Raw genomic sequence first — 22,892 nt, forward strand, 5'->3', positions numbered from 1 at the left:
ATTCAGAGAATATTGTTCTAGGCAGAAAGAATAGCCAGCATTAAAGCCTGTAGGAGCCAGCATGCTTATTAAAGTTTTTCAAAGAAATCATCCAGTAAAATATCATTGCAAATTTTTGTTTCTCAATACAGAGAACATTTCATAGTAGATAAGTCTCTCCTAGATATTTCAAAACATCCTTTAATCCAACAGCTCCAAAATTGAGCACATTATTATAACTGTCAAACCTAGTTCTCCTTTCACTTTGTCCTGTATCAGGAAATGGTATGTTCTTACATATAGTTGCTCAAGTCAGAAAGCTGAATCAATATATGACTTACCTATTACTGCATACCACATTATCTTAAAATTTAGTAACTTAAAATGACAATAAATATTTATTAACCTCAAAGTTTCTGTGGGTCAGAAATTTAGGAATAACTTAAGTTGGATCTTTCATTGGGTTACTGTCAAGATGTAAGCCAAGGCTGCAGTGGTATGAAGGCTTGACTGGGGTAGAGAATCTGATTTCAAGGTGGCTCAGTCAAATATTTGACAATTTGGTGAATTCTCTTGATGGAAGCCCTCAATTTCTTCCATGTAGCTATTTGAGTGGCTGGGAGAAGTGAGTGATCCAAAAGAGAGCTAGATAGGAATTGCAATGTCTTTTATGATCTAAATACAGAATTCATGCACCATCATCAAGTCACTTTCAACAGGAGAAAAACTGGGCTCTACTCTTCGAAGTGAGGAATGTAAAAAAAAAAGTTGAATTAGTATTTTTAAAATCATCATAGTTATGCTTGAGATGTTCCCCTTATTTACATTCAGTTCCAAATCATCACTAAATTTTGTGGATTTTGTGGATATCTCTTAGATTCTTCTACTCTTCTCCAACTCCATGGCTATTTAATTACTGAAATTATCCTCAGCTCTCACCTTGACCACTGGAATTGTTTCCAAATGGGGCTTTGGACAAAAGTCCATGTATTATCTATAAAGCAGTGCATGATCTGGTACCTACAGGTCCCCAGCCTCATTTGATATTAATATTAACTCTCTAGCTCTATTCCGGACACACTAATATTCTTTTAGTCTCTGTAACATTCCATGACACCACAAGTTCAGAAGTATTTTCTCTTGTATCTATCCATTCAGTCTTTTCCTGTGAGAAATTCTGGACTACTATTTTATCAGTCCCTCCTCTTAGAAATTTTCACTAAATTTTATATAAATTGATAGATTTCTTTTGAATTACTTAGAATTTGGCTGGAATGTCAAAACCGAAACCAAATTACTGAACAGGAAATGATATAAACTCAAATTTGCTTCAAATATTTACTCAGTAGTTACATTCTGAAAGACTTAATGTTCTGAATGAAAAGTTATTATTTAAGCAGCAAACTAGTGTGTCAGTTAAGTCACTTACAACTATACATTGACAATGTTGACTTGGAACCTCTTTAGCTAAAGTGGTTTCAACCATAAGTTGAATCCATGAACTGGGATGGATCAATCAGTTTTTTTCTTCTATGCTGCTCAGTCTTTCCTGAAGCTTGCCTGAAGTTTTCTATACTTGAGTATCATGGAATACAATTACAACCATCCGGAGCCCTTTTATATAAATTATGTTTAGTGAATTAGTGAATTTCTCTTTATTTCACTTAAAAATATCCCTGACCAAAGGAGTCGCAGTATCAAATGTAAACATTAGCATAAGGATTTGGCATTTCTCAAAAAAATTTATACACACACACACACACACACATATATGTATATGTGTGTGTGTGTGTATATATATATATCTTATCATTTCTTTTAGTAAACTTATCTATGAAAAATGTGTGCCACTTTAAGTATCCATTTTAATACTGGTAAAAGAATATCTGTCTTGCTAATGCAAAACAACTAGTTAATGACAAAACTGGAAAAAAATATAAGCCTCCTTGTTTTCCATCTGGAAATTCAACCATTGTACCATGATGACTTCCATTTAATTATCTTGTGCACTGAACACATAACAGAAATCATTAGGTCTATTCTAAGTAATTTCCAATGTATCTGAAACACTTAATTAGTTTTCTTTAAAATAAATAAGTCATTAAGAAGCTACAAATCAGTGAGTTAATTAGCTGTGTTATGCCCTTTTAGTTCTTTCAGTTGAAATAAGCTAAAGCCAAAACTATGAAGAAATACGGCACTACTCATGAGGATAGACAGTTTATATAGAAGTTATAACAGAAGTTTTCATAGAAGTTATAACAATTATCATAAATTTTGAGCACAATATTCTACCAGTATTGAGTAAAATGAGTGATTTTATGATAAAAAATGAATATTGTAGATAAAAAAGATTGTATAAAGATTAAAGAAATTTCAAATGACTGCACTATCTAATCCTGTTTCTATTTTTACTATTAAATGAGGTCTTCCTTCTTCATCCTATCCCTTTCCTATAACCCTGTATTAACCCTTCATATACAAACACAAACAATAAATTATTATCACTAACAACTAGCAAGCATTGAACATAGACACCATAGACCCTAAAAAGTACTAATTTATGTAAGCACTGAAAGTGGACACCATTGTAATATCCCCATGACATTTAAATTAACAACTTTCCAGTTCTACTATCAAATGACAGTTTTAATGATTTGATGATTTAAGTTCCTCTTGCAGATTTCTGTATCTTGATTTGTTCCTATTTCTGAATACTTGTTCTAAGATTGTCCTTGGTTATTTACTAACATCACTTCTAAACTATATAGAAGGATAGAAGGAGAGAAAGTTGGATCTTCTTTTGTGTTAAACATATACTCTAAGCATGATTACTGCTAGAGTTGGAGGGTCATAGTCTGATGTTTGAAATCTCCATCATTATATTTAGTTAATTTGTTTCAAAAATATTTATTCAGTTGTTACTCTGGATGCTCTGGATTTCTTCTGGGTCTATTAAAACAATTGGAACAATCATGTTTGTTTACATAGTAGATCTTACAAAGTAGAAGATAGACATTGATTGATTAATTCTACTAAAATGACACTTGCAATTGTGAGAAGTGCTACTAATGAGGAGCACAAATGTGGGAAATATTTAACAGGATTTTATAAAATCAGAGAGAAGTGTTAAGATTTCTTTAGAAAATGATACTTAAACCTTGATCATAAAGATAAGTAGAAATTAATTAGATAAAAATAGGGCCAATGAGCATTCCAGACAAAGGTAACATATAGTTGTAGGTTGTATCAGAGGTGCTGAGGAGAACATGGTGAGAAGTCATTGGATTACAGATCTAAATTAGAAGGTAGGGCCAAGCGGATTGACATGATATGTGAAATAAAAAGAGGAGTCAGGATTATAAAAGATTTTCATCCCAAGAAATGGAAAGATGGAGTTTCCACTAGCCAAGTTTGAAAAGAATGAAAAAGAACAAGTGTGTGTGTGGGAACAGGAGTTTGATTTAGGTGCGCTCTTATTAGAAAGCTGGGTGGCCAGGAATCTGTGATTCTTTTATTCCAGTTTCAGAAATTGAGATGATTCTAAGTTATGCCTATTCTCTTGCAGGCCTCTACATTTCTGGTTCATTCTTACACAAAAGTCTTTGAGATCTTAAAGCCACTAGTAGGAGGAGTTCACCCTTTGGATGAGTCCTCGAATACAGTTTTTGTCCCACTAAGTCCATAAAGCTTTCAAAACTTGTACACAAATTGTAAAACACTCGGCTATGACTCAAGTTAATTCCCCACCCCACCCCATCCCCAAGAGAAATGCAGCTCTAAATACTTGGCTCCCTCCTAAGAATTTCCTTTATCTTACGTCAGTCACAGCCATGTTATTTTCCATTGTGTTTTTAGCTCTTCAATGCACAGATTTGTTTTGAACTTGTCTAGTATTTTTTCACTATAAAGTTTTCAGTATAAAGTTCCATTTGTTTAAAATGCTGGTTTAGGGGGCACCTGGGTGGCTCAGTGGGTTAAAGCCTCTGCCTTTGGCTCAGGTCGTGATCCTTGGGTCCTGGGATCCAGTCCCGTATCAGGCTCTCTGCTCAGGAGGGACCCTGCTTCTCCCTCTCTCTCTGCCTGCCTCTCTGCCTACTTGTATCTCTGTCTGTCAAATAAATAATAAATAAAATCTTTAAAAAAGATAAAAATAAATAAATAAAATGCTGGTTTATACATTTGATGTTAAGTGGCTTAGCAATAAACCTCTCCATATGTTAATTTCTCCACCTGCAATACATAGGTTATAATACCTAACTACCAACATCATTATGAGAATTAAATGATATCACGTATAGGTGCCTAAGAGATCAGGAAGCAGCTATCATATTTATCATATTTATTATATGATATATATTTATTATAAATTAAAGTAGTCTAGGCTCCATCAAACTGCAGATATGAGTTCAGAAATGAGATCACTTTAAAAAGATAATGATATTTGACTGTCGTATTGCTCACAGTAGCAAGAATCAAGATCCTAGTGCCTTGTTAACTTTTAGTTATTTTTCTGAGTCTCCAGAGGTATTCTAGAATAGTTCTTTTATATTCCTCTACTATGGTCTCTCTTTTTCAATAATTAGTGTCATCAAACTATCAACTTAAAGCCCGTTTCACTGCATGTGTCTTCATGGCAAAAAATGATTCCTTTTCCAAGGCAGAATGCTTTCATGTGAAATACTCAAAAACTTCACATATTCCTAGATGTCCCAGTTTTTCTTTAGTTCTCTTAATGAGACCAAAGCCATAAAGAAATGGGAAGAATGCACATCTCTTCAATTCTGTGTTTTGCCTTTTGAACAAATATCAATTACTTATATTTCTAAAACTCATGAAGTTCCAAATAATAACTGTGAACACTTTCTTCACAAAGCATTATAGTCCTATAAGACTGGTCGTGGAGGTATAAACTACAAAGTAAACTGTTTTTCTCCATCATACCCTAAACCTTCTCTGCCTCAGGAATCTAGGCACCAATTTATTCTCTACAAGTCACCTTTCCTTCTGTGCAAATCAATTCAAGAAAATAGATGCATCGAGATTTGTGGTCCCATGTGCCAAGACTTGTCTCAAACCCTGTTTATGTTGCCCAGCTAAATCTTTCATATATTCTCTCAATTTTAAGATGAATTTAGCAGAGGTAAATAGCTATTGAAAAATATTCTAAATTTATCTTAGAAGCACCCATATTTAGTGGTTATTTCTATCCTTTAAAAGTGGATGTATTTTATTTTCCTGTCTCAGTGAGAAAGAGACAAAGGGGAGAAAAGAGGAAGGAAAAGGAAATCTTTTCGATGAATTTTGATTTATTTTTAGAGAGAGAAGGAGAGAGGGTATGAGCAGGGTGAGGAGGGGGCAGAGGGAGAGGAGAGAGTGAATCCTAAGCAGACTCTGTGCTGAGAATGGAGTCAAGAGCATAACTTAAACCAAAACCAAGAGTTGATGCTTAACTCACTGAGCCTCCCAAGAGCCCCACATTGTGATGTTTATTTTAATTCTTAAGAAAAAAAAAGAAAGAAAAATGTTTCTGCCAGAATTTCTTCAGAAATTGAAGTCTCTGAACTTTCAAGTAGTATGTCTTTCTACAAATAAGAATATTTAAATTACTTAACAGAGACAAATGTCCATTAATGAGAAAGCATATGAGTCCGCACACAGTTTCCAAGAAGAGTTAATTCTAAATAGTTAAGAGTAGTTAGGAATAGGTAAGGGTAAATAGTAAAGAGTATAACTAATAAATAAAGTACTTGATGCAGTAAAGAAAAGAAGAGCCAAGTATGGGAGGCAGACGAATTAACAGATTTGAGATATTCATAAATAAAAACTTCTAAAAAATTCAAAGCTATTTGTTTCAAAAATAGTGATCATGAGTAATTTGCTAAGGACCTTAGTAACTTGCTATAAACATGATAGTTTTATTGATCCTCAATATGTTGGTACAGATGATGATGTTGAATATTTAAAAATGAGAGAAAGATTCCAGATTAGAAAGCTTTATATGCTTTATTACCAAAAGCTCTCTTCAGTGACTCTCTTCAATACGTCTCATAAGATAACCTACTAATGTTCACATTGTGCAAGCCTCAGATATTATTGTATTAGGAAGAAAGTTCTAGGATTAATATGCCAGAGCAGAGGGGTGCCTGGATGGCTCAGCTGGTTAAGAGGCTGACTCTTGATTTCTGCCCATGTCATGATCTCAGGGTCTTGAGGTGGAGCCCCACCTTGCATACCACGCTCAGTGGGGAGTCTGTTTGAAGATTCTCTGTCTCCCTCTTCCTCTTCTCTTCTCCCCGCTATGCTGTCTCTCTCAATAAATAAATGAATAAATCCTTTTTAAAAATATGCCAGAGCAGGAATCGTAGGTGATAGGAAGTCTTCCCTTATGTATCGCCTTTAACATTTTCAGAAAAGGAAGGGATAAATGATGTAGATATTTTTTTAGCCAATTACTCCATGTCGTTTTGTTGGCAATAATTCCTTCTGATTCAACATTGTGAATCTTTAGAAATAAAATCAACCGTCTCTAAGTGGTTGGATGATTCTGTGTCATGGAAAGGAACATAACTAGTAAAGAGAATATTTCTTGGCTCAAATTTTCTCATTTTTTATAGGCATCATTCTGCAAAGCTTGGTTGTGAATCTCTGTTACGAAACATGAAGATTTTGCTTAAAGTGGTACAAAGAAGGGAGCCAGCCAGCCAATCATGCTCTTCACTGTAGCCTCACTTTCCAGTTCCTGCTCACAGATACTTCCCAGGGATTCTCTGTAGACTTCAAAAGGACGGAGACAGAGTAATCTACTGAACTGTGAATACTTTAAAGATCCAAATTTGTGTTCTACATACTTCAGCTTCTTAGTACGGTACTTTGTACCTAATAAATTGTGAGAACTCAAATTCATTGTTTCAACATTTAACAGATTTTTAACTGCCTTTTGACATTAGAAAGGATATTTTTATATAATAAAAATGCACTATAATTTTATAGTTAGTGAAATTCTCTCAGTTTTACAAACCTCTGTAAATCCTCTCCTTCACAAAAACAGTGAGAAAACTATCCAAAAAATGTGACAACCAACTTTTTCAGAACTCTGGCAAAAATCAGAGATTTGCAGTAATACATGAAGTCATTAAATCAAGAAAGACATTAAGAACAATGGAATTTGTGGCTGTAACTGTCCTATTCTTGTCCTCCTTCCTTGGTGGCATGGTAGCGTCATAAACCAATGGCTTCCAGTTACAGGAAAAATCAATAACCTGGAAGTTATTGGAGTGGGCGGAAAGGAGTTTGAATTCCTTTGAAGCCTCATTGTTGGAGGTCATTATTTGACCTGTCTGGAGGTTTTCTGGAAGGTTCCACTTGCAAGACTGCTTCAGACCTAACTTGGAGCTTACTCAGTATGAAAAGTCTTTTTCCTGGCAATGTTTGTCAAAAACACTTAGAAACAATGTTTTAACTTCCTGGGTGCCTGATGCAGTGAGTAACAGTGGGGACAAGGAGCAGACTAATTAAAAAGCTTTAAAGGAAAATCAATGGAACGGGTATGCCCATAGAGGTTTGGAAAAGTGCACATATTTCTGGGTATCTAGAAGAGTGCACATATGTATGGGGCTATAAGCATGCCCAGAATTATAGGCCTAGTTGCATCCTTTCAAAATTCATATGTTGAAATCCTAACTCCCAATACCTAAGAAAGTGACTTTCTTTGGAGATAATTAATATAAAATGAGGTCATATGGGCTGGTTCTAACCTATGACTGGAAGAGGAGATCAGGACACAGACAGGTGGAGAGAAACAGAGAGGAAATGACCATCGGCAAGCCATAGGGGAGGCCATTAGAGGAGATAAGCTGTGCCAACAATTTGATCTTGGACCTCTAGAATTGTGAGAAAATTAATTTCTGTTGTTTAAGCCATTTAATCCATGATACTGTTAAGACAGCCCTACCAAACTAACAGAGTTGTGTGCATGCGCAGGAAAGACCTGAAAGGATCTTAAGCTCTGAACACTGGCCGGCCTTGAAGCCCTGTGCAAATGGCAAATAAAGGCAAAGGCAGAATTATCAATTGTCTGACTCAGCATTGAAGGTGTGACCTCATTAACACAGAGCCTCTAGAAAATTCTGGGAGACTTATTGGTTTTAGAAATTTAAGAAAATCCCTGTCCAATTATTAGGTGATTTCTAAGTCACCCAGACAGATAGTTCCATGGTCATACACAATAAAGAATGTAGACTTTACAGAATTAGCTCAGAAAAGCCAGTTAAAGAAACAACAAACCTTAGGAAGGAGGGAGAATATTATTTACAGAATTGACAGTATTATATAAAATGTCCCATTTCCAGTAAAATATTATAGGACATTCAAAGGAAAAAAGGTCTGATTCATACACAGGGAAAAAAGGACAATCAATAGAAACCTCCCTGAGAAAGCAAAGATAGTGGAATCACTGGACAAAGACTTAAACCAGTTATATTTTTTTAAGATTTTATTCATTTATTTTAGAGATAGAAAGAGAGCTAAGGAACGAGCAGAGGGAAAGAGACAAGCAGATTCTAAGCTGAGCATGTAGCGGAACACAGGGCTCAATCCCATGATCCTGAGATCATGACCTGAGCCAAAATCAAGAATCAAATTCTTTGCTCACAGAGTCACCCAGGTGCCCCAAACTTTAATCTAGTTATTTTATTTCATTTTTTAAAAAGATTTATTTATTTATTTGAGAGAGCATGAACAGGGGTAAGGGAAAGAGGGAGAAAGACAAGCAGACCTCCCACAGAGCCCGTCATGGGGCTTGATCCTAAGAGCCTGGGATCATGACCTGAGCTGAAGGCACACGCTTAACCGAGTGAGTCACCTAGGTGCTCCTAAGCCAATTATTTTAAATACATTGAAAACAAAACAAAACACAAAACAAACTAAATGTCGCAATGATATCTCCTCAAATACAAAATACAAATAAAGAGATAGAAATTATAAAAAAGAACAAAAGAGCAGTTCTGGAGTTGAAAAGTGGAATCACTCAATGAAAAATGCACTGGAAGGCCAGTGCTAGTTTCCTGTGACTACTACAGCAAATTACCATCAACAGCAGTGATTTATTCTGCCACAGTTCCAGAGGACAGAAGTCTGACGTCAATTCACGGGGCCCCAGACAAGGTGTGAGTAAGACACACTCTCTCCCCAGAGTCTCTAGGGGAGAATTTCTTCTAGGGGAGAATTTCCTTTCCTGCCTCTCCTGACTGCTGGTGTCTGTTGGCTGAGCACATCCCTCTAATTTCTGCCTCTCTGGTCACAGTGCCTTCCCCCTCTGTCTGTATCAAATAGACGTCTCCCTCTCTCGTAAGGAGACATGTCACTGCATGTCGGGCAGACTTGGATAACCTGGAATAATCACCCTCATGCAGTGCAAAATGTGAGTGATTGTCAGTTTAGCATACATAATAATCTATTGTTTTTTAAGAGATGAAGGACAGGGTGTTACTGGGTCAGATCCAGGTAAGTTGGTTTATTTGTGGTTAGGAGCGTGTAGAAGTTTATTTTCTGATAACTGAAAGGAAGGTTTTGTAAAAGAAATACAGGGAACAGTTTAGAAGCAGCAATCTGTAGTTATGAGGGTTTTGACAGTCCTTTCTGCCCTGTGTTCTTGGGCTATGGAAAATGAGCAAATGCTGCTTAAGAGGACAGGTGAATTTTACGTAAAACCAGATGGTAGAGAAAGTTCTAGGGTTATTGAGAACATAGTGGTTTATTACGGATATTGTTATTGTTATTATTATCATGATCATTACATTAGAATAAACTTTCCAGAGATCATGGTGGCATGGAGTTCAACTGACCAGTAATAATAAGAGGGAAAATGTCACAAAGTAATATAAAACCAAAAGAATAGAGAGAGGAGAAACTTCTAGTCAGGTAGAAAGCATGAAAGACAGAGAGAGAGCCACTGGCCTGAGAAGTGACTAAGAATGTCCAGAACTAGATAGGACTTCGGAACTGCACAGCAGTTAATGAATGGTGTTAGCTGAGATCCTCCACTTTAAGAAACATCACTCTCACATTATGATTGATATTGGATTTTAAAATTGTGCCTCTGTGTGTGGTAGATAATTCAACAGTGAGAGCTGTTAAGACCCATTTTCACTACTTATTAAAAATTCTGGCAGGAGGAATTTGATACTGCTGACATCAAACTGTGACCACAAAGATTCAGGGCCTGGCAATGCTCTGAGTTGAGTGACAGACCTGGGAGCTTCTGATGACTGACAATCTCCAGGAAATAACATCAGCTTGAATATATCAGTTTCCAGCATGTGTGCTCAGGAAGTCTGTTGTACTTGCCTGAGCAAAGCTCTATAGATGAAAAGAATTATTTGATCTTAGCAAGCAGGCCCTGGCATTCTGTGGACAGCCTAGGTGAAGGAGGAGCTGGATGGGGTGTTGTGACATTTGTGGGTTTCTAGGATGAGCGCTGCATAAAACAGAAAACATTTGAATGAAAAAAAGAAAAGTGCAGTAACTCCTTACTTTTCCTGGACACACATTCTCATTGTATAATCGCCTGGTGCAGTAACGACATTGATGGTAATTTCTCAATCTTAATGCACAAAATTTTAGATCTGAACAAAAGGTACTATAGATGAATGACATAAGGTGAAAGCAGAATGAATTTAACGAGATACGTTACTAATCTAGGAAGCATCTAATTGAAAAAAAGAACATTACTGTTTAATCTGTAGGATAAAAGTTTTATTACCATTGAAAAGAATTCACAAAACTTGAAAGGTGATGCTTTTCCCTCGATAAAACCAATAGGCGTTATTTCACAACTGAACTTCACTTTTCTAATGCCTGAATCACTAATAACACTTCTAACTAAAATTTGCAATTAGAAGTCAAGTTTGGATAAATACAAAATTTGAAAGCCTACTAATTTGGAAATGGCTTTGTTTCTAGACTTAACACAAAATAGTGTGACCTCTGACCTTTTGCCGAATACATACAAAACCTTATAAATACTGACTGTAGATCTATAAAGACCTACCTGTCATTAGATAACATTCACTGCTTAGTATAGAAAGTTTTCCTTTTTGTTTTAAAAGGTAATTTGCTTGCCATTTTTATTCTCTATTTGTAGTGACAATTATTAGGAAGACTTCCTGCTGTTGTTTTTTGTAAAATCTGAATGTTCCTCTCCTTTGTAGCTTGGTTGCAACAAAGGAAACAGACAGCGCACGGTCTCGAAGTGCTCCAATGTCACCTTCTGACTTTCTGGACAAATTAATGGGGAGGACGTCAGGATATGATGCAAGAATCAGACCTAACTTTAAAGGTAATTGTTCGACTTATTATTTTGTGTGAAATGTGTTTTGAATATGCCTAAGCAAGATAAATTTTCAGATTGATTCCACTGAAAATTCTAATGCTTATTTCCAGTAATCTTTCAAGTACTGTACAACTCAATGATATGTCTTAAAAGGAAAAAAAAAAGCTAGTCTCATGTTAATAACTCTTAGAATTTGTCTTTTTTGGACCAATACTATTTCCTTGTCTTTATTTGTTATACTTATTTCATGATGACTCACTTTAGAAAAAATTTATACAGTTTCCTAAAATGAATATATATTCGCTACATATATGAATATATAAATGTTTTATTTTTATATTTTTGACAATTAATATGTTTTCCTATAATATATTCCTAAAATGTATTTCTACTCACTGGAATGGAAGCGTCTTTAGAGATGGCAATAAACCATATTTTAATTCCCCATAGCAAGACTCTCTATATTGTGGAGAATCAGTTACTGAATTTATGAACAGGGAAAAGAGTCTGAAAACTAAAAGCTATAGATAACACTTAAAACATTATTCCATCTACCAAATATTTTGCCTAAATTTATAGGAAAAAGTATAATTGTCAATTCAGGATTTTTTTTTTAATTCTACTGTTTAATGTAGTGATAAGCAGAACATTTATACAGGATATATGTAGCTTATGTCCCACAATATGTCCTAGGTTAAAGATGAGAAAGCTACTTCCATGCCAATATTTATTTAATATATCTTGATTATTATTCTATTTCAATAAAGAAAATAATCCAAATGATAAGAATGCTGACCTCTTCCATGAGATTCAGTTAAGCTATTTTCACTCTTTAGGGTGAAAGGAAATACAATGTAGTTACAATAATTATTTTTTTCTTGAATTTGTTCTTATGGGAGAAAAAAAGAAAAAAGAATTGCTTAGCAGTAGTTTAAGAATTATTTAGAGAAGGATTGATAAATACTAAGAATGGGTAGTAGGAGAAAAAAATTAAGAGTAAAATTTGTTGATAATTTATAAGTAAAAAATTATAAATTGCCTTAATTTCAAAATGATTCTGACATGTAGATTGCTTTTCTTAATTTTTTTTAAGAGTTTTGACCATATTTTTATTTTATTTTTATATTTTTTGGCTATAAATATATTTTTAAAGATTTATTAATTTATTTATTTTAGAAAAAGAGAGAGAGCATGAGTGGGGGGTGGGCAGAGGGAGAGGAGGAGAGAGAGAATCCTAAGCAGGCTCCACACTCAGTGCAGGACTCACTCAAGGTGGGGCTCCATGTCATAACCCTGAGCCGAAATCAAGAGTCAGATGGTTAACCGACTGAGCCACCCAGGTGCCCTGACCATAAATATTTTTAACTGCACAAGAGGAAAACACTAAATGTAAGCTGTGAGAAATTAGTACAGCTTAAGGGTTATCATACACAAATGAAATGAGATTTCAGCATTATGAAGATCTTCTACAAATTGAGGAAGAGCAGTATCCCTAACTTTAGTTTAAAACTAACTTTGAAAGGATCTTGAAAAATATTCAGTTGTCATATTAGTAAACATAGTCAGTCATTAGTGGATTCATTATGATGATTCTATTTGATGATTCAGAAGTACTGCTTGGTTTTCACTGAAAACTAAAGGGGAAAATGCATCCTATTTTTAAATATCTGTGAGCACTTTAAAAAAATCACATAAACAGACTCAATGGATATCTTAATAAAAATACAGATAAGTTGTTAACCACACAACAGCTGTCCCAGTGCCTTTGCTGCTCTCTTGGAAAGTTTACTTTTATTTTATCATTTCAATCATTTAAAGGACAAAGGAAATTTTGAGCCATCTGAATTGTGATTAATATTACTATTTATGTGTGAGACCCAGAAAAAAACTGAAAATATCTGTTCTTGATTAAAATAAGTACAGATTTTCTTTAAATAAACATACATTTTGAAAAACTAGCTGCTAACCAAAGCCAGTTTAGAAGTTAGTAGATTTTTTTTTTAATTGGGAATAGGAAAATCCATATTTACCTCCCAGTGTCCTTAAAGGAACAAAGAGAAAGGGGAGAGGATTTTCTCTCTTTTTTATGGTTTTTCAATATATCTTATACTCTGAATATGAGAAAAGCAAGTGGATGCTCATTTGATTACCACATATAATGTCATTTTTAAAAAACCAATACCTTAATGGATTAGTTCTTAGCTAACACTCTTGTTTTTATGACCTCTTGCTAAGAGTGAACTGTTGTTGTCTCCAGGGAAGCTCACAACTTCCTCCCCAAATTAAGCATATTCAACACAGTTTCATTTTATTGAATAAAATAACATCATAATCCTTTGACGATCATTTCATTGCTTAATATTGAAATATAAATAAATTTAAGTATTTTTGAGGTACAGAGGCATTAATAAACTAAATCTAAGACATATCAGAAGATGATGGGACAGAGAGGAAGATTAGCCTTTCTATTGTCAGGTACCTAGGGACCCACCATGACTCTTTAAAAAAAAAAAAAGTTAATTGGGCAGAAGTATGATGAAAGTGTTCTGGTAATGTCTGATATTCTACTAGGTTGTTTTTTTTTTTTTTTAATAAGCAAAATTAAGTAATTTTTTTAAAAGACTAGGAATGGGAGGACACCTGCATGGCTCAGTGGGTTAAGCCTCTGCCTTCTGCTCAGGCCATGATCTCAGGGTCCTGGGATAGAGCCCTGCATCTGGCTCTCTGCTCAGTGGGGAGCCTGCTTCCTCCTCTCTCTCTGCCTGCCTCTCTGCCTACTTGTGATCTCTGTCTCTCTGTCAAATAAATAAATAAAATCTTAAAAAAAAAAAAAAGAATAGGAGTGGGAATTGGCCAAAACAGGTGTAACAATATATTACAATAGCTTACTAGATTTAGTCCTCACATCTTCGCAGATTAAAATGTTAATAAAAACTAATAATAAACAAAATTTACCTGGATAATTTCTTAGGCAATAGGCAAGTGTTTTCAAAATATAAAAATATTGGGAAAAACCTCTTGGATGTTTAAACTCTCAGGGATTTACAAATTTTGTAAGAGAAAAAACATAAAATCTCAGTATTGACCTTCTCAGACAATTTACAGAGAATAAGTAAGAACACTCAATCTCATTAGCAATCAGTGAAGTACAAATTATAATAATAATGTGATAGTATTTTCACCTTTCAAAACATCAAAATTTACAAGTAATATTAATTATTTTAGCTCAAATACATTATTATGTAATTATTTCTGTAATACTGATTTTAAATTTCTGATTGTTTTCACAAATATATATATACATCAAAAAGGAAAATATATTGCAGGGCATAGTGGAGAACAACTATTAAAAAATATCAATTGGCTTTGTTAAAATGTTATTTTGATTTTGTTCTTTCATATACTGCTAACTTAACAAATCTAGATGTAGACATTTTTCTGTAACATAAATTATGATACTTGTTTGTATTTTTTGTCACATTTCTCTAAAACAACGTACTCTTTTAAAAAAAATCTGACCTGTTTAAGTTTTTTTTTTTTTTTTAAGATTTTATTTACTTATTTGAGAAAAAGAGAGAGCACAAGTGGGGTGAAGGGCAGGGGGAGAAGCAGACTCCCCGCTGAGCAGGAAGCCCAATGCAGAACTCGATCCCAGGACTTTGGGGTCATGATCTGAGCTGGAAACAGATGTTTAACCCACTGGGCAACCCAGGCACTCAAGATTAAATGTTCTAAATAGGTTATTAAAATATACCACACAAAAGTAGAAATAAGTGATTCTCTTAAAACACTTTAAATTGGTACCAAGCCCAGATAGGACAATCTCTTCATCAAAAATTATCTTAGTAATTAAATTAAATATAACTATTAGCTACTTATAAAAATAAATATTGAAAGAAATTAAAACATTTAAATATCCATCCTCACCAACATTTTATTTCTTCTTAACTAATTAATCAACTGTTCTCTTTCCCTCCAGAATGCTTGCAACTTATCTTAAACTTTTATGATAATCAATTTTCCCCAAAAGAACCTCTGTGTCTTGAGGATAATTTGAGTATGAGAACAACTCCAAATCTCTGTTATATCTTAGTTCTGTTATCTATAATGATTTCTTGAACTAATATAAAGAATACACTTAATAATGGGATGCCTGAGTGGCTTAGTTGGTTAAGCGGATGCCTTTGACTCAGGTCATGATCCCAGCGTCCTGGGATCGAGTTCCGCATCGGGCTCCTTGCTCCGCAGGGAGCCTGCTTCTCCCTCTGCCACTCTGTCTGCCTGTGCTCACTCTCTCTCTCTCTCTGACAAATAAATAAATAAAATCTAAAAAAAAAAAAAAAAAAAGAATACACTTAATAACAACAACTGGGTTTAGAAATTATCTGAGAGGGCGCCTGGGTGGCTCGGTGGATTAAGGGTCCTAGTCTTGATTTCCTCTCAGGTTATCATCTCAGGGTCATGGCATTGAGCCCTCCATTGGGCTCCTCACTGAGAATGAAGTTTGCTTAAGGTTCTCTCTCCTTCTCCCTGTTCCCACCCCCCTCAATAAACAAACAAACAAACAAACAAACAATCTGAGAGTCTACTAAAAGAGTTAGCAAGTAAATCTCCACCTGTCACTAAACTTGTTAATCCTTCAACAGAGGATAGAGTTTTGCACAAATCATTATTGCATAAAATTTGGTCTTAGCAGAAATGGTATATATAGGAACCATTATCTTCACTTTGAAAGACAAAAATAATAGGCAGGCAACACTATTTCTTCCCTGCAGTTTGAAATCCTTTCTCTTCCAAACTCTTCCTATCTAGCAGAAAGCAGAAATGGAAGGGCAACCTGACAGAAAGCACCACACAACAGCCTGAACACACAGTCTGGAGAGGCAGTGCTCAACACACAACCCAACCATGTTATGCACTTGGAGTTCCAGATGATTGAAGGGAAGAACCCAAATCGTGTAACCAGCAGTTTCTTGAATTTATATTTACATCTGGCTGTTCATTTAGTTTTCAAGTTCACTGTCTTTTTTGGTCAAGTTTTATTTCTATCTCTCTACACACACAGAGATAGAAGAAAACACTTTCTCAGGGCGCCTGGGTGGCTCAGTGGGTTAAGCCGCTGCCTTCGGCTCAGGTCATGATCTCAGGGTCCTGGGATCAAGCCCCACATCAGGCTCTTTGCTCAGCAAGGAGCTGCTTCCCCCTCTTCTCTGCCTGCCTCTCTGCCTACTTGTGATCTTTCTCTCTGTCAAATAAATAAATAAAATCTTAAAAAAAAAAAAGAAAGAAAGAAAACACTTTCTCATTTTCAGAACAAGAGTGAGTTGATAGACACATTTTCTGAGCCCTGGTTATTTATTTATTTATTTATTTGTTTGTTTGTTTGTTTCTAATTTCTAGACTTTCTAAAGAATGATTTAGGTTTACAGAAAAATTGACTGGAAATTACCAAGAGTTCCCATATCTCCCCTCGAATCCGCCACAGTTTTTTTCTATTGTTTACATCTTACATTATTGCAGTATATTAGTTAGAATTGATGAATTAGGGCACTTGGGTGGCTAAGTGGGTTAAGTGTTTGCCTTCAGCTCAGGTCATGATCCCACGGTCTTGGGCTTGAGTCCCACATTGGGCTTCCAGTCCAATGGGGAGCCTGCTTCTCCCTCTGCCTCTCCCTCTGCTTGTGCTCTGCCTCTCTCTTTCTCTCTCAAATGAATAAATAAAATCTTAAAAAATAAATAAATGAATTCTGGTGGTTCTCAATACCAATATTTAAAAAAAGAATTGATGAATTAATATTGATTAACTATCAAATGTCTCTTCATCAACAGTTAATAATGATGGTGTTATTATTATGAGCTTAAGTCCATTGTTTACCTTAAGGTTCACTCTTTGCATTGTACATTTTATGGGTTTTGACAAGTGAATTACCCATATATAAGTATCATTACTGTATCATACAGAAGTTTCACTGCCCTAAAAATTCCCCTGTACTGCAGCTACGAATGTCACTCTCCCTCTCCACCCAAATCTCTACCAACCACTTATCTTTTACTGTGCGAGTTTTGTCTTTTCTAGAATGTCACACAGGTAGAATCCTACAGTGTGAAGACTTTTCAGATTTGCAATATGCTTTTAAGAATCCTCCATGTCCTTTTGTGGTTGGATAGCTTATTTCTTTTTATCACGGAATAGTATTACACATTAATCTCTTGTTTAACCATTTGACATGAAAATAAATGTATACAATGAGGGAACAACAGAATTCTAGCTGAAAAGTTTGTAGATGCTCCATTGTCTACTGACATTTAGCATTATAACAAAAATCAAAATTTTACTGTGATTTTTTCTCCCTTATATGTAGCCTAGATTTTTTCTAACTATGCATGTTTTTCCTTTTTTTAAGAAAAAGTATGGCTTATGGTAGCATTGCTTTGTGTTATTCCCCAAAACAGCTCTTTCCCTAAAAAAAAAAAAAAAAATTCTGATCTTTCATCATCTGTGTCTGATACACTCCCACTCATACCCTTTACCCTTTTGTCCTTTTTCTCTATATTTAGGGAGGATTGTTCAGATTTGTTCTGTAAATGACTCTTTGATATTTTACCTGGTGTCATTTGGAATATTTAGGAAGATTTTGTTTTGTTTGATTTTGTTTTGGTATCTTCACAGTCCTCTTTATCCTGACCATTTTCCTTGAACGTGACATCACGGAGTCTGTATTACATGTTGTTAGGCAGGTGCTATTTTATATGTTTAGCTGTTTGTTTTGTTTACAACAGCAGCAAAAAACAGGCACCTGAGCTTGGTAGAAATTCAGTTGTCTAAAACTATTAGTGATGAAAAGCAGCACTTCCTTGTCTCAACAGCCCTTCTGCAGAGTTGTGCTTCTTTGAGGCAAACTCCAAAAGTAAAATTGGTTAGTTCTGGTGAGAATCTGTTCTAGTCTGTCTGATGGTCCCTAGGCCTTTTGCAAAGGATGTAGTATAAGATTCCTTTGCACTAACTAGACTTCTAATTTAATGCCTCAATTCTCTTATTCTACCTCTTCTGTTTTCCTTTTCTCCCCCATGATTTCTCTTTTCTTCCTGCAGGAACAATTATGTTTATTCATCATCCTTACTCTCTTTAAGTTGCTAATTTTCTTATATGTGATGGAAATACTCTGTAGTTTTGGAAAGACTGAGTCGATCTGGGCACTGATATAGGCTTTGTCTGGTTGTGTGTGTGTGTGTGTGTGTGTGTGTGTGTGTGAGTATTTGTGTAAGGAGGTGGTTTGCTGCTATTTAACTCACTGGAAAGGGAAATCTGAGACATTCCTGCCCTGAACAGAACTTTGCTGTAGATGAATGCTTAGTGTTGTCTAGGCTTTGGTCGGTATCCTTCAGATGCCAAACTGTAGATGGCTTTAGTTTTAAGGTACTGTCAAGAACTCTGTTTCCTCCAATCATATATATTTTTTTTAACTTTTTGCAAAGAGCTTGAAGTTGAGTAGATTCTGGGAATTTAATACAGGGCATTGTGTTTACAGTTAATACTGTATTATTAAAAATTACCAAACTGCTATTTAAAATCTGCTGAGTGGGTAGATCACCTATGTTCTCACCACAGAAAAGAAACAGTAATTATGTGACATGATGGAAATGTAAGCTAAATGCTAAGGTGATTTTCCTACTGCAGTATCTATATGTATCAAATTAACACAGTGTGCACCATAAACTTAAACAATGATATGTTGTATGTCAATGATATCTCAGTAAAGCTGGAAAATAACTCATTTTGAAAGTCAGCATTGATTCACAGAACCATATTATCTCTAATCACTTTAATAAACCTATCTTTGCAAAAAGTATATAATAAATAAATAAAGTTATTTTATACCTTCAAAAACTTCTGAGAGCTAATTAAAAAAACCAAACAAACAGAATCGTGTCACTTGCAGTGATGTGGATGGAACTGGAGGGTATTATCCTAAGCAAAATAAGTTAATCAGAGAGACAAATATCACATGACCCCAGTGCAATGAGGAATTTGAGAAACAAGACAGAACATCATAGGGGGAAAGACAGAAAAATGAAACAAGATGAAACCAAAGAGGGAGAGAGATCACAAGAGACTTAATCTCAGGAAACAAGCTGAGTGTTGCTGGAGAGGAGGGGTGTGAGAGGGGTAAGGTGACTGGGTGATGGACATTGGGGAAGGTATGTGCTATGGTGAGCCCTGTGAATTGTGTAAGACTCATGATTCACAGACGTGTACCCCTGAAACAAATAATACATTATATGTTAATAAAAATAGATAGATAGATAGATAGATAGATAGATAAAGTATCTAAAAGAAAAATTCCTGAGGGTTACACCCCAAGCCATTCCTACTCTGTGGGAATATGGGCGGGAAGCAGGGAACTTCTGAGACTAGTACCCATGGCCTCTCCCTGCAGACCCCTTTTAACTTCCTATCTCTTTTCCTGCAGAGGATGACCCTAAGCTTTGTGCCTCCCTGCGTTGTTCTTAGCTCATTAGCTCTCTTCTCCAGGCAGTCCTAACCTGCATTTATTTTATTTAAGCTTAGCCTGTTCCATCGATCAACCATTTTTTTCTGCCTTCTATATTCTATGTCATTGAACTAATTATGACTTTCCTTCCATTCTCTTTGGTGTGATGTGTTTAGTTTCATTTTTATTTGCTAACATCATTTGATGCTCTCAGAGAGAAAGGAAACTATGTTCATCTTTCTATCTTGAAATAGAAGCCCCTAGGAGTCATTTGAAACTAGAAGCCAGTTTAACAGATGAAAAGAAATAAGAGAGCAAATAAATGTACATCCATAGACAATAAAATATTATTTTACTAGGCCATTTTACCAACTGTTTCTGGATGTTACTTCTTTCTTTTGATCTTATTGTTTGATAACCCTTAAGTATAATTTGGATCCAGGCAGAAAATATTCTCTTAGCAATCCCACGAATACATGTTCTTTCCAAACTTTTATTGCATTTTTGTTACTTTTGTTTTCATTCTATCTCTAATGGTTACTTTCTTTATCTAGAAATAGCACTGGCTGTCTTCACAATGTCTTTGTAGTTGCTGTCTTTTTATCTGTAATATTTGTCTGTATTAGTCCCTTTCTCCCACATCACAAATCCAGTTTTCAAATATTCTATTCTTCTATAGCACATTCTAACTCCAGAATGGCATGTGTACCTAATACTTATTTCCTACCTGGTTTCTTTTTTCAGGGAAAAGTATAAGCAACTCATTTTCTCCATTTTAACTATTTATACTCAGGCAGACATTATTGTTCTTAAATAAAGTGCACAATTATTTTTTGAAAAAGGTGATTTTCTACTTGCATTTTTACATAATACAGGTCATTTTAATAGGAAGAATGTCTTCAATAAGTCTTCCTAAAATTATAAATGTTCACCTGAAATGCTCACTAATTTAGATTGGTGGCCCCTACATTTTATGTTTTCTTTGATTTTAGTTTTTAATGTATTTTTCTGTGGTAATTTCCCTTTTTTATTTTAAAACAACCTCAGATTAACAGAAGATTTGCAACTACAACACAAAACATTTTTTTTTCCTGAGCCACTTGAAAGTTGTTGACCTGATGCCCCAATACTTGAGTCTATTAGACAAATAATATTCTCTTAGACAAGCACAACTTAACCATTGAAACAAGAAAATTAACATGAATATATTGTTACATTATAAATAGTGGACACCCATTCAAATTTTATCCATAATCTGAATAACAGCTTCGTAGCAGAAGGATCCATTTTAAAATCGCGTCTTGTATTTTATTTGTCATTTCTCCTTGATTCCTTCAGTCTGAACGAAAACCTCATGCTTTCTATGACTGTCATGCTCATGACTTTAAAAATTATATTATTATTCCTTTACTTAACAGAACATGTTTCAGTTTGCATTAGTAATTTTCTTCATGATTCAATTTAAATAATGCATCCTAATAGAAATATCACAGAAGTGATGCTTTGTTCTGATTTTGCATTTAATCAGATGGTGGACCACATTAATCTTTGCCATCACTGTTAATGTTCACTTTGATTATTGATTAAGTTGGTGTATTCCAGGATATATCTATACACATTCATGTATTTGTATAAATACATATACATATATACATACACACTTGTGTATATTCATATATATATATATATATATTAATCTACATCACTATCTTTACTTGTCTACTAAAAATCATGGTTCACACTGTTATTTCTGATACCATAAGTTTATTCTAGCTGCTGAGTTACCATATTTTAACTTCCTTATCTGACAATAAGAAACCTGGCTCCCTTTATCCTTAAAATAATGATGTATTTGATCAACATGTAATAAATCTCCCTTGCCTGCTGCCACATCCTCTCCCACACAAATGCCCTAGTGTCATGATCAGACTCTGACTGACCATTCCAGGATGCCCCCATGTGGACACTCTCTTAACCCGTCTCTAATACTCCACATCAGCTGCCCCACTTGAGGAATATCCTCCTCACTCACTTTGGCTCCAGCATTCTGTGTGTGTCTATATATCCCTTCCCCTCGGATGTCCTTCTCATCCTGTCTAGTTTACCACATTCCCCATAGTCATCTCAACATGGACATCCACCTTTTGTTGCCTGACTGAATGGCTTTAAGACTGCGTTTTCTTTCCTGAAGGAAAGAGAATAGAAGGAAGAAACTAAATCCTATTTTTATGTCATAGTTTTCAAACTCTCTTCAAATATGAATAAGTAATTTAAAATGTGGATATAAAGTCATCAAGTTTATTTTTCTCAATTAAAAAATAAAATAAGGAGCACCTGGGTGTTTCATTCTGTCAAGCAGCCAGCTCTTGATTTTGGCTCAGGTCCTGATATCGGGGTCCTGAGATGGAGCCCTGCACAGGGCCCCATGCTCAACAGGGAGGCTGCAATTATCTTTCCCATTCTCCGTTTGCCCCTGCCCACTCTCCTTCTCTCTCAAATAAATAAATAAATAAAATCTTTAATGTAAAAATAAGTAAGTAAATACAATTAATATCTCTCCTTGTAACATAACTACATATATATGTGACACGTACATAGAGATGTACATGTATATAAATGTAAATACAACATTATTTGAGATTTAGTCTTTCAATGGCATTCTGTGTCTTTTAAAAGAGTGAGGTTTTAATACAACATTATGCTAAACATTTCTTAGAATCATTTTCATGAACACTTGAGCTGTTTTTTGCTTGTTTCTTTGTTTGCTTGAGCTTTGCCTTGTGAATAATTTTTTCCTAGTATGAAGTGCAATAATATAATTGCCAAGTCTTTGCAATGCACTTTGCTATTTTGCCTTTATGCATCTCTGAATTTAAAAGGCATGTTGTGTTTCTTTAAAGGACATCTAAAAGAAAAAAAACATGCTGCTGAAAACATCTGCAAGTACTGTTGTTAGCTTTTCAGGACCAACGATGGCTAATGTAATGAACAATTTAAAGGCACAATTTGCCATATGGATGCTATAGCAATTATTTTCTCCATTGCTAAACATAGCAGTGTATTAGATGGATTTAACAGCTTTTGCCCTG

At 34.9% G+C, this 22,892-nt stretch overlaps 1 protein-coding gene across 1 annotated transcript in view; it reads left to right on the forward strand.

Moving 5' to 3' along the window:
- Positions 1-22,892, forward strand: part of GLRA3 (glycine receptor alpha 3) — a 194,503-nt gene that overhangs the window by 34,740 nt on the left and 136,871 nt on the right. Inside the window, exon 2 of the mRNA XM_059177450.1 lies at positions 11,190-11,317. Coding sequence (XP_059033433.1) covers positions 11,190-11,317 — 128 coding nt within the window. The remainder of the gene's footprint in view (positions 1-11,189; positions 11,318-22,892) is intronic.

This window comes from Mustela lutreola, chromosome 1 (assembly GCF_030435805.1).
Source record: "Mustela lutreola isolate mMusLut2 chromosome 1, mMusLut2.pri, whole genome shotgun sequence".
Taxonomy (NCBI): Eukaryota; Metazoa; Chordata; class Mammalia; order Carnivora; family Mustelidae; genus Mustela; species Mustela lutreola.